Raw genomic sequence first — 19,325 nt, 5'->3', positions numbered from 1 at the left:
TTCTGGAGAGGTTTCATTAGCTTCTCAGTCTCTGAGGTTCATGGACTTGCCATCAAAGCCACCAGAGGTCTGCTTTAAAATACCTGGTGTGGTCCTTTTGTGCTGAGCCATGTCAGGCTCCTCGGCTGGAAGGTGCTGCTGGCAAGCAGGCAGCGCTGCAGAGAGACAGCTCTGGCCCGGAGATGCTCCTCTACACAGCACAGCAGGGCTGAGGACACTGCCAGAGGATCTCAGGGAGATGAGGAAGGCAGAGAGAGCTTCAATGTGTCCAGGACTGGGAGGGTGACTGAGAGCTCACTGGAGGAGAAGTCACTGCAGTCACTGACACTGTGAGGCTGTGGGTGCAGGACACTGCAGCTGCAGCTCCTGGAGGCATCTCCATCTCGGCAGCTGATGCTCAGCTGAAGTCTCCTGGAGTATGCACACAGAAGGAGGACCAAAGCCCTTTGGCTCCATCCTGTGAGCAGCAGTGAGCAGAGCTGGGTAAGGAGAAGGCTTCACCCCCAGCCCCTCTGCCTTTCTCTCTTCCCTTCACTGTCTCTGCAGCACTGCAGACCTGCTCCCTCTTTCTCCACCTCTCCATGGGTGTGGTGGTTTTAGGCAATGCCTTTAAAATTTAGATACAGATTTTGAGCAGAAAAGTAGAAACAAAATAAATAGATCACTCTTGGGTGTGAAAAGGAAAAGAAAAGATTATTCTAAACAAATTCATTGGATAAATATCTGGAATCAGAGGAGCTGTACCATAACAATTCTCTCTCTTCTCTTCTGATCTCAGCTGTTTTGCTTCACTCAGGAGACATCCCCTGCTTTGGCTGGCCTTGGCTAAGTGTAACCCACTGCTTTTTTTCTCTCTCTACTCCTCCTTTCTCTCTTAGAACAGGGGGGTAAGGTTTAGAAGGAACAGCTTCCCTGGTCTCTGACCGGGGGTTTCATGTGATTTACTAATTGTAAATACCTGTCTAATATTGTCACTCCTGTATGTTTTGTACCTGTTCATTGCATTCCATTGTAGAGTGTAGCTCTTGCTTGTCAATACAGCTTCATTTGCTTCTAACTGAGCTGCTCTAGAAAAGCTAATGATGGGAAGGAAAGTTCAACCCACCATAATGGGACTCTTGTTCTCTGGGATTGGGCTGCTGATCACTTTCTCTTCGGACATCAGAGGAATCTTCATGGCAATTCTGTGTCCCTGCTGCATTTGAAGCTGTGATGAACTCTGCCACAGTTTGGTAGTGATGGGACTGAGCTGATCCATTCCTCATGCAGCTCAGGGACAGGGCTTACAATGAGGCTGAGAGAAGTGTGCCCTAACTTGTCACTGCCTTTCCCTCCTTGCACAGGTCTCCATGGCCAGAGGCAGCAGATGGACAACAGCAGCTCCATCACCCACTTCCTCCTCCTGCCATTCCCAGGCACAAGGCAGCTGCAGCTCCTGCACTTCTGCCTCTTCCTGGCCATCTACCTGGCTGCCCTGCTGGGCAATGGCCTCATCATCACCACCATAGCCTGGGACCACCACCTCCACACCCCCATGTACTTCTTCCTCCTCAACCTCGCCCTCACTGACCTGGGTGCCATCTCCACCACAGTGCCCAAATCCATGGCCAATTCCCTGAGGGACACCAGGGACATCTCCTATGCAGGATGTGTTGCTCAGGTCTTTCTCTTTGCCTTTTTCATGTCAGCAGAGTATTTTCTCCTCACCACCATGTCCTATGATCGCTACGTTGCCATCTGCAGACCCCTGCACTATGAGACCCTCCTGGGCAGCAGAGTTTGTCTCCACCTAGCAGCCACTGCCTGGGCCTGTGGGGTTCTCTATGCTCTGCTTCACACAGCCAATACATTTTCACTGCCCTTCTGCCAGGGCAATGCTCTGGAGCAGTTCTTCTGTGAAATCCCCCAGATCCTCAAGCTCTCCTGCTCCACATCCTACCTCAGGGAACTTTGGCTTATTGTGGCCAGTGCCTGTTTAGTCTTTGTCTGTTTTGTGTTGATTGTGGTGTCCTATGTGCAGATCTTCAGGGCAGTGCTGAGGATCCCCTCTCAGCAGGGACGCCACAAAGCCTTTGCCACCTGCCTCCCTCACCTGGCTGTGGTCTCCCTGTTTCTCAGCACTGGCTCCTTTGCCTACTTGAAGCCCTCCTCCATCTCCTCCCCATCCCTGGATCTGGTGGTGTCAGTTCTGTACTCAGTGGTGCCTCCAGCAGTGAACCCTCTCATCTACAGCCTGAGGAACCAGGAGCTGAAGGCTGCCCTGAGCCAACTGATCCCTGGATGCTTTCAGAAGTAATAAACTCTTTGTCTTCTCCTGCAGAGCAGTTCTGATGTCACTCAGTGCAGGCCCAGCCTGGCTGTTCGAGTTCTGGCTGCTGCTGGTGCTGTTCCCCTTGTGAGAATGTTGTTCCTCCACAAATGTCTTTCTTCAGACCATTTCTGGTTCAGTGTTGTCCTGTCTGCTGTGACTCAGAGGCTGCAGACATGAGGAGCTGTGCTCCCTGTGTGGTCAACACAATAAAGGACCCTGCAGGGAGTTGTTTCTCTGAATTCCTTCTTCCAAGGCTTCTGTGGGCTGCAGGGCAGTGCCTGTGTGCAGAGGTGGAGGGGCAGAGTCTCAGCACTGCAGCAGTGCCAGGGAGCCCCAGAGCTTGGGCTGTCCTCAGCTGCTCCTTCTTCCCTTCCACCCTCTCCTGCTGAGCCTCTGTGCTGGGGCAAGGCTTGAGTGCTCTGGCAGCTTGGGCACTGTGCTGCTGTGTGGCAGTGCTGGGACTGCAGGCAGGGAGAGTCCAGGGCTGCTTGTGGGACAGAGCTGTGCTCCAGAGCAGCACTGCCATCAGAACAGGAGGTCTCCTCATGCCTTCATACCCCAACATCCTCCTATTGCAGACTGGACCTACTCCACTGTCCAGACTGGATACCCTGACCCCCTTCCAGTGTAGACTCAGTCTGAACATGGTTCCTTTAACCCCTCCCAGTACAGATCTGGCCTCATCCCAGTACAAACTGCATCCTACTGTCCTGTAGTACTGCAGCCTGGTTCCCATCCCAGCACAGAATGCATCCCATGGCTCCCCTCCCAGTACCATCTGCATCCATCCCCGTACAATCTGCACACCCTCATGCCCTCCCAGTACAGCCTGGGCCCTGGCCCTGTCCAAACAGGATCCCTTTCATCCCTCCAGGTGCACCTTAGGCCTTGTCTCAATAAAAAGTGGATCCCCTTATCCCCTCCCAGTACAGCCTGGCCCCATTTCAGTACAAGATGCATTCCCTGGGCACATTCCACTACAGTCTGGTCTCCACATATTACAATCAGGATGGAGCTGTGGTCACCTGTCTGGGTCCAGTACGTCCCCAGCAGTGTCACTGAGCCTGCTCTCACTGTAGGATGAGCTGGTGCTGGGAATCACAGTGACAATGACTGAGGCCTCACAGGCACCAGTGCCCAGACTGGCCATGCACATGTACGTGCCAGAGTCAGCTGCCATGACATGGGGCACATACAGCCAGAGGCCAGAGACCTGGGGTTGGGGACAGCCATCAGTGTCACAGGGTGGGGGACAGGGCAGGGGTAGAGGTAGAAGCCACCATCAGGCAGTGCCATGGAGGGGATGACCAGCGTGGTGATGTCACACTGCTCAGTGCAGTACTGTGGCACCAGGGTGGGTGTGAGTGGCACTGCTGTGTGCCCACACCCCCCCAGAGCACCCAGGGGTGCTGGTACGATTTGGAACCATTTAACCCTTCCCAGTACAGACCTGGTCACATCTCAGGACAAACTGCATCTCCTGAACCCCTCCCAGCTCAGATGTGTTCTTATCCCAGGACAAATTGCATCATTTTGCCATCTCCCATACAGTTTCCTGTGCCACTACAAAGTGCATCCCTTGGACCCCTTCCCAGTCCCAGCTGCACCCAGCACAGCACAAAGTGGATATCCTGATCCCAGTGCAGCTGTGGCCTGATCCTGGTACAAATGGGATCCCATTGCCATCTCCCAACACAGTCTGAGTGTCATCTCAGTACAAAGTGCATCTCCTGAAACCCTGATTCCATCCCAGCACAGACCAGGACCCATCCCTGCAAACTGATCCCCTGATGCCATCCCAGTTCAGACTGGGGCCCCCTCCAGGTACAAACTGAACCTCTCTGAGCTCTCCCAGTGCAGACTGGGCTCCCTCCCAGTACTAACAGGAGCCCCTGGTGCCTCCTAGTAAAGTCTTGGACACCTCCCACCACAAGCTGATCCCATGGCCTCTCCCAGTAACAGTGGCCCTTGTCCCAGTATACACTGAAATCCTACCCTAGTACCGACTGGGCCCTTCCTGTCCAAACTGGATTCCTGCAGTTTGGGGCTCCCCAGGTCAAGAGAGACAGAGATCTGCTGGAGAGAGTCCAACAGAGGCTCGGAGGTTGAGGAAGGGACTTGAACATCTCTGTTGCCAAGCCACTATCCATTATTGACCTGGAGTCCTGGCTCACTGGGGAGGTCCCAGGGTATTGGAGAGCACCAAATGTGACATCCAGCTCCAAGAAAGGAAGAATGGAGGATCCAGGAAACTATAGAGCTGGCAGTGTGAGCTCGGTAGCAGGGCAGGGCATGGAGCAGAGCATCTCCAGCACCATTACATGACCTGGAGAGGACAAGCTGGGGATCAGGCCCAGTCAGCATGGGTTTAGGAAGGGCAGGTCCTACCTGACCCACCTGATCTCCTTCTCTGACAGGATGAGTGACTGTTGGATGAGGGCAAGGCTGTGGCTATTGTCTCCCTAGACTTTCCAAAAGCCTTTGGCACTGCTCCCCACAGAATTCTCCTGGGCAAAGTGGCTGCTCCTGGCTTGGATGAGCAATGCTCTGCTGGATACAGCCCTGGCTGGGTGAAAGGGCCCAAAGAGTGGTGCTCAGTGGAGTTCAATCCAGCTGGTGGCAGACAGTCACAAGTGGTGTTCCTCAGGGCTCAGTGTTGGGACCACTTCTGCTTAACATCTTTATTGATGACCTTGATGAAGACACAGAGTGTGTCAGCAGTGAGTGAGCAGATGACACCAAGTTAGGTGGCGGAGTTGATCTGCATGAGGGTAGGGAGGCTCTGCAGAGGTACTTGGACAGATTGGATCTGTGGCCAACATTACCAGGAGGAGCTTCAACAAGGCCAAGTGCCAGGTCCTGCACTTGGGTCACAACAACCCCAAGCAATGCTCCAGGGGTAGTGTGGCTGGACAGCTGTCTGGCAGAATGGGACCTGGGGTTGCTCATGGACAAGCAGCTGAATAGGAGCCTGCAGTGTGCCCAGGTGGCCAAGAAAGCCAAAGGCATCCTGGCTGGGATCAGAAATGCTGTGGCCAGCAGGAGCAGGGAGGTGACTGTCCCCTGGGACTCAGCTCTGGGGAGGCCACACCTCGAGTGTTGTGTCCAGTTTTCATTCAGTATTCCTAAGGTTGGAAGGGACCTCAAAGATCATCAAGTCCAACCTGTCACCACAGACCTCATGACTAGAGTAGGGAGGACACTACTGCCCACTGCAGACTTGAACTCACGACCTTCCCATTAAAGGTCTGATGTGCTACCAACTGAGCTACTCTGGCAGGCAGTTTTGGGCACCTCCATCCAAGAGAGATGTGGAGGTGCCAGAGCCAGGGCAGAGGAGGGCAAGGAGCTGGGGAAGGGCCTGAAGAATAAATGTGATGAAGAGCAACTGAAGGAGCTGGGGATGGTTAGTTTGGAGAAGAGGAGGCTGAGGGGAGACCTCATGGCTCTCTACAACTACCTGAAAGGAGGTTGTGGAGAGGCTGCTGCTGGTCTCTTCTCACAGGTCATTAGTGACAGAACAAGAGGGAATGGCCTCTAGCTAGGAATGGGTAGGTTCAGACTGGACAGTAGGAAATAAATTTTCCCATCCAGAGTGGTCAGGGAGTGGAATGTGCTGCCCAGGGAGGTGGTGGAGTCACCAAGCCTGGAGGTGTTTCAAGGTGGTTTGGATGTGGTGCTTGGGGATATGGCTTAGGGGTGACCCTTGTAGAGCAGGGTTATTGGTTGGACTTGGTGATCCTGAGAGTCTTCTCCAACCTGAATGTTTCTGTGATTCTGTGACAGACTGAGAGCCCTGGGGCTGTTTAGTGTGGAGAGGAGAAGCCTGAGAGGGGATCTGATCAATGTCTATGAGTATCAGAGGGGGGTGTCAGATGAAGATGCCAGGCTCTTGGCAGTGGTGCCCAGTGAAAGGACAAGTGGCAATGGGTGCAAGATGGAATAAGCAAGCTCCACCTCACCATGAAGAGACTCTCCTGTGCTGTGAGGGTGCTGGAGGTCTGGAGCAGGTGGCCAGAGAGGTTGTGGAGTCTCCTTCTGTGGAGACTTTCAAACTTGCCTGGATGTGTTCCTGTGTGACCCTGCTCTGGGTGATCCTTCTCTGGCAGTGGAGTTGGACTGGAGGATCTCTGGAGGTCCCTTTCGAAGCCCTCATATTCTGTGACTGCAATTTAAGCCCCCCCAGTTCAGACTGGGTTCATCAGGACACCAACGATGCTCTTTAGCCCTGGCCTGAGCCCCTGTCCTCAAAGGTATCCCTGAGCCCTCATCCTTCCCCTGAGCACTTCAGCGCCAAACCTCCTTCCTGTGCTCTGACTGCACTTTTAGATCCCCTTCTACCCTTGAGTGACTCTGCTTGGCCCCTGGCACAGGGCAGGGGCTGGGAACTCCCCGAGCAGCCTCATGGCTTTGGAAGAGGTGCAGGAGGTGAACTGTGGCTGAGCAGCTGATGGACATCAGGAGCAGATGGGTTCCAAGGCCTTGGGCAGAAGGGCCTCTGGCAGGGACCATTCCCAATGGCCTGGGAAGGAGCAGAGCCTGAGCAGAGTGAAGAAGGCCAAGTGCAGCTGGGCTGTGGTAGGAGGATTGTGGCCACCCAGACACAGAGGTTGTCCTCCCCATGCACTCAGCACTGCTGTGACCACATCTGCAATATTGGTGTCTGGCTGGGGAGTTCCTTAGTCTGGAGGAATGGAGCGGTACTGGAGAAGCTCTGTAGGAGATCTGCCTGGATGGAGTTTGGAGTCTCCATATAGAACCTGAAGCTGCTGAACTTCTTTAACCTGGTGAAGTGAAGGCTCAGGGGTGATGTGCACCTGCTTGAAGGGGGGTGTCAGGTGATGGAGCTTTTCTTGGCTGTGGACACAGAAGGAAGCCTTCAGAAGGTGCAACTTAAAGGTTCAGACTGGAGGCCAGGACAAAACAATGTCACTCAAAGTGTAGAGCTGTGGTGCAAGAGGTGACCCAGAACAAGTCTGGACAGCCCATGTCTACCTTTTTCTGTCAAGGAACAGGCAGCAAGAGAGGAGAGCCCTGAGTGAAAGTGTGGAAATGTCAGGGGGAGAGCTGGCTGGGGAAGCCAGATGGATGTCAACAGCCTGAAGGGAAAGAGCTGCAGGCATGGGACAGGGTAGCACAGCCTGCAGGAGGGATGGCCAAGGGCTCTGGCAGGGCTGAAAGGCTCAAGAGGGACAAGGTCTTGATCCTCTTCCTTCTGGCAGCAGCTTCTGCCACCATGGCTGCTGAGAGGAAGTTTTAGTTGGAGGCTCTCAGGATCTGCCTTTCCAAGGCCTGAGGGTCAGAGCTTGGCCTTTCTCTTTCCTAAACCAAGGCCAGAGTTTGTTCAGCTGCACTTTGCCTTTGTCTGCCTTCAATCATGGCCTCCTTGGAGCTTCTCTAACCACCCCTGGGTGGCTTTGTTGCTAACGGCCCTCAGTGAGGCCAATTAATACTTGAAGGAATTTTTGTCATGCTTCTGACTTCTTGAGCAGATTCCTTCAGTCTCCTCTCAGTGTGTGAGGCTCAGGCAATGATCCCCAAGTGCCCTAAGAGCTATTTGTGTCTCTGTAGTTTTCTTCAGGATTTCAAAGTGCTCCTCACAAAGCTCCTTTATTATTTATTTCATATCAAAGGTAGAATATTCTGTTAGCTTTCAGTTCAGAGCAGAGATGATAATTCCCCAAGTGACACTGACCCAGGCTGTCTCACCAGGACATCTGCACTTGCAGGGAAATCTGTCCTTCAGGTCTGACATTGAATGGACAACTTTGCTCCTCACCCTCCCCAGCCTCCCCATTGCTGTCTCTGCCCAATCCCAATCCCATCCAAGGGTTCCCAGGCATAGAAGCCTCTGGGTTTTGCCAATATCATGAGCACAATGCCAAAGGACAGGGGCTTCACTGGTACAGGTTGTGCTATCAATATCTGTGGTAGGGATTTACTCCTCTGTCCATCAGGTCCATGGGCAGCAGACATCACTAGTTCCATGGGACTAGATGTTTGAATTTTGGGGCTTCCATATATTCCTCACCAGCGGCTGACAGTAAAAACTGCTTCTGCCAACCATGTGTCCCAGCTGTGCCTTGAGCTATCAGCATGTCTTTTACTAAGACCATTGGTCTGTTCAGCCACACCATTAGCCTGAGGATAATATGGGGTAGGGAACACTCCTTTAATTCATTCTCCTTGCACCCAGTCTTGCACTGTGCTCACTGTGAAGTGTGATCCATTGGCACTTTGGACACAGGCACAGGTAGAACGCTGAACCATTTCTCCAGAGCTTCAACCCTTTGAGCTCCTGTGGCAGTATGAGAGCTGTGGCCATGGTTCATCCTGAAACCACTTCTGCTCCTACCAGGATATAAATTTTCCCAGGAGAGGTCTTCAAAGGGCCAACATAATCACTTTGCCAGGGGCTCCATAAGAGTCTCCTTGTGTCTGGTGTGTTGGGCAGAGGCTTGGTTTGGGTGGTTGGCCTTAAGCCTTACCCAACATTGTGGACAAGCTGTAAGAATTGTTTCAAATATTTCATACTGACCACCCTTGAGGCTGACACTCAGAATAGAGGTTGGCCTTCCCTGGGTGGCCTCTTCTGATGTGCAGCTACTCAGCCAATCTTGCTCAATCCTCCTCTTCATTGTTCACCACAGGAATTTTTGCTGGGTGAGCTGCCTGCTGGTTCCATTTTGCAGCAGCTCTTCCCTTCTGGGCATGGCCTTTGACCCATCCTACCTTTGAGGGTCTTGAGTAACCTATTTCTCAGAATCATGGCCAGTCTCCAGCTCTCCAGATTGATTAGATTCCCCCTGACACATCCATTCAGTGGCACCCTTGTAGGCTGCACAGGAATCAGTGTGAATAGCAGTGGCACCATTCTCTGCTGCCATCATGAGTGCAGGGCAATGCTTCTACCTGTGCACCACCTTCTTCTGTCACAGTCTTCCCAGGACGAACCTCCAGCACTGCAGCTTTCTGTTGCCATTTGCATCTCATGCAGTGGGTGGATGCAGCTATGAACCACACTCCTCCTGCATTTGAGTCTGTGGTCAGCTCAGCTGCTGCCTTAGTTGCAGACAGTTCATAGGGCAGACCTAACAGCACTGTATCTGCAGTGCCAGGCTGTGGTATGTTGGAAACTTTTGCTGGAGCCTCTTTCATTTTCCAGTGACTGTCCAGTGAGCAGCATTCAAGCCAAGAAAGACAAGGCAAAAAGAAGACATCAGGAATCTGATCAAGATCCATTCCTGGCCAGCCCTGCAGCTTGCTTCTCATCAGGGGGTCATTGTCTTCCTTCACCAGGCATGGGTGCAGGGCTCCTTGGCAGGGAAGTGTATCCTTCCCTCCCCACCCAGCCCTCCCCCACTGTGTGGGGGTCTCCTCAGGGCCTGAATTGAAACTGACACACCTCCCATTACAGACTGAATGCTTTTATCACCTCCCAGTACAGGCTGGATCCTAGGATGCCCTCCCAGTACAGACTGGGCCCCTCCCATCCCCTCTACTCAGTTCCCTGCTCCAATGCAGTGGAGTTGAGCCAACCCCTCACCTCACCCCTTACAGTTCAGCCACTCCCAAACTCACCCCTGACCCTGACTCTGCCCCCATTGCTCATCCTGCCTCCAGCCTTTACCCTTGGCTTTGACCATTGGGTGTTAACCCCAGGCCTCAACCCAGCCACAACCTAAACTCTACCTCTCAGAACTGACCCTCACCTGAGCCCTTCCCAGAACACTCAGCAGGACATCTGAAGGACATCTAACTTCAGAACTTTCTCACTAACTGGTAGAAACTCTCCCACTAGTTCAGAGCTTAGCTTTCTGACGTCAAGAAAGTAAACCTGGAGCTTGGGAGAGCAAATGGAGCTAGAGCAGCAGATGGCAGCTCTAGACAGAGAGAGAAATAAGGCTGAGTCTGGAAAGCAGGCTGGGTTCTCACACCCCTGGGCCTCACTAGCAAGACAAGGACAGTTCTGTGGGATTGGCAGAGGACCAGTAGGAACAATACAAGACAGATGACATGGGGACTGCAATGTTGTTAAAAGGAGAGGAGACGGCAGCAAAGACCAAGACATGGAAGGACTTTGTCTATCAAATAAGGCTTTAGGCTTCTAATGCCTGTGTGTTACTGAGTCCTAGATGAGGACCATGGTTAACCTTTTCAGCACAGGTACATTTTGGAGCCATCATTCCATGTCCATGCAGGTTAGTGAAGGATACTGCTGTATGCCTATGGGAGGCACTGAGTTTGATTTCCTCACTTCGCATTCAAGATCCTTCCAGGACCCCTCAAGGACAGCTCCCTGCAGTGAGCACATGGCTTCATCCCTGGCCCTGGGAAAGAAACGCCCCCAAAAGTGGCCTTTTGGGAAAGAAATGTCAAAGAAAAACCAAACAAAGACAATACTTTATTAGGGTTGGGGTTTCCATTCTGATTAGGCTTTATCCTTGGGATGAGGTTTTTCTTTTACCTCTAGGAAACCCAAAGTGTTGAGGAACAAACAGCCAAATCCCAACCCAGCTGCAGTGGTGGCAGGGGCTGTGCTGACTCAGCACTGTCATTACTCTCCTCAGCACTGGCTGGTGCTAAGAAGGGCAGGGGCACATTTGCTTCTGAGGAAAGAAGGTGTAAAAGAGGGGATTGCAGTTCAAGCTGCTGGAGAAGGCCCTCCCAGGGGGGTCATGTTTGGCCTGGCAGTGCCGGGGTCGGTGTATTGCTGTGTCCCCTGGGGCACGCTGGTCACCGGCGTGGGGGTGAATATGCCAGGTGAGGGAGGAACTGCAGCTGAAGCCCTTGCTGCAGCCTGTGCAGGGGAAGGGCTGGCACCGGTGTGCAGGCAGCGGTGCTGAGTGAGGATGGACCTTTGGGCAAAGCTCTTGCCTCAGTGCAGAGATGCAGCTGCTTCTGTGGATGCTGCAGTGCCAGATGAGGTTGGAGCTGAGGGAGAAGTTCTTGTCTTAGTCACCACACACAGAGGGCTGCGCACTGGGCTCTGGATAGTTGGGGTTTACCAGTTGCAAGCTGAGTGAGCAGCTCTGCCTACACTCAGGGCACTGATGTGGCTGCTTGGGCATCACAGACTGGCTGAGGGGGTTTTGCCCTCCTCCTTCCCGTCAGCCTCCTCCTTCCCATCAGCCTTCTCCTTCTCTTAATCCTCCTCCTCCTTCTATTCATTCTTTTCCTCTTCCATATCATCCTACTCTTGTTATGAATCCTGGCAACTGTTCAGACCTCATAGGGTCTGTGCTCAAAGCAGCTGCACACAATCAGTGGGCGAGAGGGATGCACTCAGGAGAGCTCCAGTATCAACTCCTAGCACTCCTGATGGGCTTCACTTCTTTATCTGTGGCCTCAAAATGTGGCTTTAAAATGTGTGCAGCTCCCAGCCAGGACCACACACAAGCTGCTTGTGCTGTGCCTGCTGCCATGGCTCCAGCACAGCCTCCACAGCAGTTGGCACATGGCACAGCATGTGTACAGCATTAGTACAGATATTGAGGAATAAAAATAACCCTGCCAGCAGAAAGCAGAGAGCAAGCAAGCAGTGGGTTGGAGAGGAAGTTGTGCCTGCTGCTCCGAAGAAGGACTTCATCAATTCAGAACACTTGACCAAAGAAGTGTATCCCTGGGAAGGCAGAGAGCCACCCTCTTGGGCAGGTGCTGGCAATGCAGAGGCTCTCCAATAACTGTCTGAAGCCCATTACAGAAATTAAGAGAGATTGTGTAAGGTTTGTAACAGACCCAGGAACACAAATGTCCGTAAGCAGGAGAAAGCCTGATAGGGACCTGGCTATAGAACCCAGCCAACACAAAGTGAAATGCAAGGCAGTGAGTGGCTTTGTAAACAAAAGCCCTCCTGCCAAACTCACATTACAGGCTCTGGGGGAGAAAAGGGTAACCCATGCAAGGGACTGGTTGGTGCTGCCAACATTAACATCTTAGGAGCTTAGGTACAGTGTGGAAATATCCAGTTGGGACGGTCTGGAGTTTCACAGTAGTGTGGCTAAGAACAACACAGTTAGTTTGCAATAGAATCAATCTATAGGAACCAAAAAAAGGAGTGATAATGAAATGTTGAGATGGCCTTCATGTCTGTGTGAGGCCCTGGAGGTGATAAGATGTGCAAGCAAAGCATGTGAGAAAGGATGGGAGTGAAAAAGAACCAAGTGCTGCATCCTTGAGGCAGATGGGAAAGGCGAGTGGGGAGAAGAGCCCCTGTACAAATCAAGATGCAACAGGGAACTGAGTGGGGATAGGCTGTGGGAAAGGGGAACTGTAACATTCACCTATGCCTGAAGAAGGAGCCACAGGCTCTGCAGGTCTGGGCCCCTTGGCTCCCCTTGCAGCCCTGGTCCTGCTCTCAACTGTTCTGTTAGTTTGTATCTCAGCTCATGGTGCTGGAGAAAGCACAATATTTGTCACAGTTCTGGAACACCACCACAGCAATCAGTTCAGTTTCTGTCTATGTGATGACATGTGAGCCATTTTGGCTCAGTAGCTGATCGGGACCGCTCGCCCGGAACCGCTCCGCTTAAGCTGTGAGTTTCTCGGGGTTTTTCTTTTGCTTTCCTTTCGGGGCTTCACGGGTCGGGAGGACTGCTGGTAGGGGGAGGAGCCGGCAGGATCATGCTCACTCGAGCCTGCACGGGTCACGGGAGCCTGACGTCAGCCACGGCAGTTTTAAAAGCCGCCCGGGCTGTGCGCGCGGCGCCATTTTGGCTCAGTAGCTGTCTAATGGCTGGGTGACACACAAAAAAAAAAAAACAAACCAAAAAAAAACCAACCAAAACCCAAACAGAAAATCCAAACCTTAAACGTTGCACCATGGTTGTCACTCGGACGAAGGGTAGAAAAGCAGCATCTGCCCAGACAGAGCTGTTTCACCAACATGCTGGAGTCCAGGCTGCCAGCTGCAGAGAGTGCTTCAGCCTGGCACTTGGAATAGAGGGGGAGGGAGAGGACAGCTGTGTCCGGTGTGAGCAGGTGAATTTTCTCCTCAGCATGGTGGCAGAGCTGAAGGATGAAGTGGCCGAGCTGAAGGAGGAGGTAGCTAGGCTAAGGACCATAAGGGGAAGTGAAAGGGAGTTAGACTTGTGGGAGAAGGCTCTGCAGATCTCCCCTGCTGAGGGAAGGGTTCCTGGAGGCAGAGAGGGATGGATACGGGTCCCTGCCAGGGGTGGCAAGAGAAATCCACCCCTACCCTCTCCTCCTCCTCCGCTGCCCTTGCATAATAAGTATGAGGCCCTGCAGGCTGAGGGCAGTAAGGATGAGAGGGCTGAGGCTGAAGAGCAGCCATCCAGAGGGGAGCCTAAGGCCAGGCGGACCCCACCAGCTGTAACGGCCAGCTCTGGGGGGAAGCCTAAGCCCAAGCGGTCCCCACCGGCTATAACGACTAGCTCCACAAAGAAAGGGAGAAGGGTTATAGTTGTTGGGGACTCTCTCCTGGGGGGTACTGAGGGACCCATATGTCGTCCCGACCCATCCCACAGGGAGGTCTGCTCCCTACCAGGGGCAGGGGTTAGGGACATTGCGAAGAGATTCCCTGAATTAATCCAGCCCACTGACTATTACCCTCTGCTGGTAATACAGGCTGGGAGTGATGAGATTGACAGGAAGGGCACCAGGACAATTAAGAAGGAATTCAGGGCCCTTGGACAATTGATTGATGGGGCAGGAGCTCAAGTGGTGTTCTGCTCAATTCCTTCAGTGTCAGGGGTGTACACTGAGAGGAATGGGAGAACCCACACCATCAACAATTGGCTCAGGGGATGGTGCCAGAGGCAGAACTTTGGGTTCTATGACCACGGGGCAACTTTCACTGCACCTGACCTGCTGGGTCCTGATGGGGTGCATCTATCTAGAAGGGGTAAAAGAGTCCTGGCACTGGAGTTGGCAGGGCTCATTAGGAGGGCTTTAAACTAGGTCTGAAGGGGGTGGGTGAGGCAATCGGTCCCTCTGCAGAGGTAGAGTAGGGCGCAAGGTAGGGTCAGTTGAGAAGTCAGGAACCCAGCTGCGATGCATGTACACCAATGCACGCAGCCTGGGCAACAAGCAAGAGGAGTTGGAGATCCTAATCCATCAGGGCGACTATGATGTAGTCGCCATCTCAGAAACTTGGTGGGACAGCACCCACGATTGGAGTGCTACAATGGGGGGTTACAGGCTCTTTAGGAGAGACAGGCGAGGGAGAAGAGGAGGAGGGGTGGCTCTGTATATTAGAGAGTCAATCTCTGCCACACAACTTGAGGTGGAAGATGAGGTAGTTGAGAGCCTGTGGGTCAAAATCAGAGGACAACCTAACAAGTCTGACATCCTGATTGGAATCTGTTACAGACCACCCAACCAGGATGAGGAGGCTGATGAGTTGTTCTACAAGCAACTGGAGGCTGTCTCAAGATCATCAGATCTTGTCCTTGTTGGTGACTTCAACCTCCCAGATATCTGCTGGGAAATTAATTCAGCAGGGAGGAGGCAGTCCAGAAGATTCCTGGAGCGAATGGAGGACTGCTTCCTGACACAGCTGTTAAGCGAGCCTACCAGGGGACAGGCTCTGCTTGACCTGCTGTTCTGCAATAGGGAAGGGCTGGTGGGAGATGTGATCGTGGGAGGCTGCCTAGGGTGCAGTGACCACGAGATAGTGAAGTTTTCAATATGCAGGGAGATTGGGAGGAGCACCAACAGAACCTCCACCTTGGACTTCCGAAGGGCGAACTTCAGCCTATTTAAAAAACTTGTCTGCAAAGTCCCCTGGGTACCAGCCCTCATGAACCAAGGGGTTCAGGAGGGTTGGACCTACTTCAAACAGGAGCTCTTGAAGGCACAGGAATTGGCGGTTCCCATGTGCCGGAAGGCAAGCCGGCGGGGAAGGCGACCAGCCTGGATGAGCAAGCAGCTCCTGGAGGATTTAAGGGGGAAGAGGAGGCTGTATCACCTTTGGAAGGAGGGGAAGGCTTCTCGAGGTATGTTCAAGGAAGCTGTTAGATTATGTAGGAATAAAATTAGGGAGGCTAAGGCCCAGCTGGAACTGAAGCTGGCCACCTCAGTCAAAGACAATAAAAAGCATTTTTATAAATATATTAACAATAAGAAGAAGGGCAGGAAGAACCTGCACTCCCTAGTGGACCTGGAGGGGAACACAGTTACTGAGGATGAGGATAAAGCTGAGGTCCTGAACACCTTCTTTGCCTCAATTTTTAACAGCAAGGCAGGAGTTCAGGACAAGTGGCCTCCGGAGCTGGGTGATGGGGTTGGGGAGCAGTGTAATGCCCCGGAAATCCATGAGGAATTAGTTTGGGACCTGCTGAGCCACTTGGATATTCACAAGTCCATGGGACAGGATGGGATCCATCCTAGGGTGCTGAGAGATCTGGCAGATGTGCTGGCCAGGCCGCTCTCCATCATTTTCCTCCAGTCCTGGCTCACAGGTGAGGTCCCAGATGACTGGAAACTGGCCAACGTGGTCCCCATCCACAAGAAGGGTCGGATGCAGGAACCTGGAAACTCCAGGCCGGTCAGCCTGACCTCAGTGCCAGGGAAAGTGATGGAGCAGATTATCCTGGTGGCAATAACTGCGCACCTGAAGGATGACCAAGGGCTCAGGTCCAGCCAACATGGATTTAGGAAGGGCAGGTCCTGCCTCTCCAACCTGATCTCTTTCTATAATCAGGTGACCCGCCTGGTGGATGTGGGGAGGCCTGTGGATGTGGTCTACCTGGACTTCAGCAAGGCCTTTGACACCGTCCCCCACAGCAAACTGCTGGCTAAGCTGTCAGCTCATGGCTTGGACCACTACACTCTGTGCTGGGTTAGGAATTGGCTGGAGGGCTGGGCCCAGAGAGTGGTAGTGAATGGTGCCACATCCAGCTGGCGGCCAGTCACCAGTGGTGTCCCCCAGGGATCAGTGCTGGGCCCTGTCCTCTTCAGCATCTTCATTGATGATCTGGATGAGGGGGTCGAGTCGGTCATCAGCAAGTTTGCAGATGACACCAAGTTAGGAGCAGATGTTAGTCAGTTAGAGGGTGGAAAGGCTCTGCAGAGGGACCTCGACTGACTGGACAGATGGGCAGAGTCCAATGGGATGGCATTCAACAAGTCCAAGTGCCGAGTGCTGCACTTTGGCTACGGCAATCCCATGCAGAGCTACAGGCTGGGGTCAGAGTGGCTGGAGAGCTCCCAAACAGAGAGGGACCTGGGGGTGCTGATCGACAGCCGCCTGAATATGAGCCTGCAGTGTGCCCAGGTGGCCAAGAGGGCCAATGGCATCCTGGCCTGCATTAGGAATAGTGTGGCCAGCAGGAGCAGGGAAGTCATTGTGCCCCTGTACTCTGCTTTGGTTAGGCCGCACCTTGAGTACTGTGTCCAGTTCTGGGCCCCTCAGTTTAAGGAGGACATTGAAATACTTGAACGTGTCCAGAGAAGGGCAACAAGGCTGGGGAGAGGCCTTGAACACAAGCCTTATGAGGAGAGGCTGAGGGAGCTGGGATTGTTTAGCCTGGAGAAGAGGAGGCTCAGGGGTGACCTCATTGCCCTCTACAACTACCTGAAGGGTGGTTGTAGCCAGGAAGGGGTTGGCCTCTTCTCCCAGGCAACCAGCACCAGAACAAGAGGACACAGTCTCAAGCTGTGCCGGGGAGGTTTAGACTCGAGGTGAGGAGGAAGTTCTTCTCCGAGCGAGTCGTTCGTCATTGGAACGGGCTGCCCAGGGTGGGTGGTTGAGTGACCGTCCCTGGAGGCGTTCAAGAGGGGATTGGACGTGGCACTTGGTGCCATGGTCTAGTCATGGGGTCTGTGTTGATAGGTTGGACTCAATGGTCCTCGAGGTCCTTTCCAACCTAAGTGATACTGTGATACTGTGAAGGAAGACAATGACCCCTTGATGAGAAGCAAGTTGCAGGGCTGGCCAGGAATGGATCTTGATCAGATTCCTGATGTCTTCTTTTTGTCTTGTCTTTCTTGGCTTGAATGCTGCTCACTGGACAGTCACTGGAAAATGAGAAAGGCTCCAGCAGAAGTTTCCAACCTACCACAGCCTGGGACTGCAGACAGTGCTGTTAGGTCTGCCCTATGAACTGTCTGCAACTAAGGCAGCAGCTGAGCTGACCACAGACTCAAATGCAGGAGTGTGTTTCACAGCTGCATCCACCCACTATATGGGATGCAAATGGCAACAGAAAGCTGCAGTGCTGGAGGTTGGTACTGGGAAGACTGTGACAGAGGAAGGTGGTGCACAGGAAGGAGAATTGCCCTGCACTCATGCTGGCAGCAGAGAATGGTGCCACTGCTATTCACACTGATTCCTGTGCAGCCTACAAGGGTGCCACTGAATGGATGTGTCAGGGGGAATCTAATCAATCTGGAGAGCTGGAGACTGGCCATGATTCTGAGTCAGTCAAGAGCCTCAAAGGTAGGATGGGTCAAAGGCCATGCCCAGAAGGGAAGAGCTGCTGCAAAATGGAACCAGCAGGCAGATCACCCAGCAAAAATTCCTGTGGTGAACAATGAAGGGGAAGATTGAGGAGGATTGGCTGAGTGGCTGCACATCAGAAGAGGCCATGCAGGGAAGGCCAACCTCTATTCTGAGTGTCAGCCTCGAGGGTGGTCAGTTTGAAACATTTGAAACAATTCTTACAGCAGGGCCACAATGTTGGGTAAGGCTTAAGGCCAACCACCCAAACCAAGCCTCTGCCCAACATACCAGACATGAGAAGACTCTGTGGAGCCCCTGGCAAATTGATTATGTTGGCCCTTTGAAGACCTCTCCTGGGAAAAGTTATATCCTGGTAGGAGCAGAAGTGGTTTCAGGATGAACCATGGCCACAGCTCTCAGTACTGCCACAGGAGCTCAAAGGATTGAAGCTCTGGAGAAATGGTTCAGCATTCTACCTGTGCCTGAGTGTGTCCAAAGTGCCAATGGATCACACTTCACAGTGAGCACAGTGCAAGACTGGGTGCAAGGAGAATGAATTAAAGGAGTGTTCTCTACCCCATATTATCCTCAGGCTAATGGTGTGGCTGAACAGACCAATGGTCTTCTTACAAGACATGATGATAGCTCAAGGCACAGCTGGGACTCACAGTTGGCAGAAGCAGTTTTTACTGTCAGCAGCTGATGAGGAATATATGGAAGCCCCAAAATTCAATCATTTAGTCCCATGGCTACTGCCCATGGACCTGATGGACAGAGGAGTGAATCCCTACCACAGATATAGATAGCCCAACCTGTACTAGTGAAGCTACTGTGCCTTGGCATTGTGCCCATGATATTGGCAAAACCCAGAGGCTTCAATGCCTGGGAAGCCTTGGATGGGATTGGGCAGGGACAGCAATGGGGAGGTTGGGGAGGGTGAGGAGCAAAGTTGTCCATTCAATGTCAGACCTGAAGGACAGATTTCCCTGCAAGTGCAGATGTCCTGGTGAGACAGCCTGGGTCAGTGTCATTTGGTGAATGATCATCTCTGCTCTGAACTGAAAGCTAACAGAATATTCTACCTTTGATATGAAATAAATAATAAAGGAGCTTTGTGAGGAGCACTTTGAAATCCTGGAGAAAACTACAGAGACACAAATAGCTCTCAGGGCACTTGGGGATCATTGCCTGAGAGTCACACACTGAGAGGAGACTGAAGGAATCTGCTCAAGAAGTCAGAAGAAAAACAAAGAGTGCCTTGAAGTATTAATTGGCCTCACTGAGGGCCATTAGCAACAAAGCCTCCCAGGGATTGTCAAAGAAGCTCAATGGAGGCCATGATTGAAGGCAGACAAAGGCAAAGTGCAGCTGAACAAACCCTGGGCTTGGTTTCTGAAAGAGAAAGGCTAAGCTCTGACCCTCAGGCCTTGGAAAGGCAGATCCTGAGAGCCTCCAACTAAAACTTCCTCTCAGCAGCCATGGTGGCAGAAGCTGCTGCCAGAAGGAACAGGATCAAGACCTTGTTCCTGTTGAGCCTTTCAGCCCTGCCAGAGCCCTTGGCCATCCCTCCTGCAGGCTGTGCTACACTGTCCCATGCCTGCAGTTCTTTCC

At 52.7% G+C, this 19,325-nt stretch overlaps 1 protein-coding gene across 1 annotated transcript; it reads left to right on the top strand.

The window, feature by feature from the left end:
- Positions 1-1,519: 1,519 nt before the first annotated feature.
- Positions 1,520-2,269, top strand: LOC137454378 (olfactory receptor 14A16-like; the record flags this gene model as incomplete). Its single annotated transcript, XM_068164426.1, has 1 exon — positions 1,520-2,269. A coding segment is annotated over one exon (750 nt), but the record flags the coding sequence as incomplete, so codon positions are not given.
- Between the last annotated feature and the right edge of the window lie 17,056 nt (positions 2,270-19,325).

This window comes from Melanerpes formicivorus, unplaced genomic scaffold (assembly GCF_026170545.1).
Source record: "Melanerpes formicivorus ecotype bairdi unplaced genomic scaffold, bMelFor1.0.p_v2 SCAF_80, whole genome shotgun sequence".
NCBI classification, from domain to species: Eukaryota; Metazoa; Chordata; class Aves; order Piciformes; family Picidae; genus Melanerpes; species Melanerpes formicivorus.
Note: the sequence above shows the minus strand (reverse complement) of the source record. Positions and strands in the feature narration are given on the sequence as shown.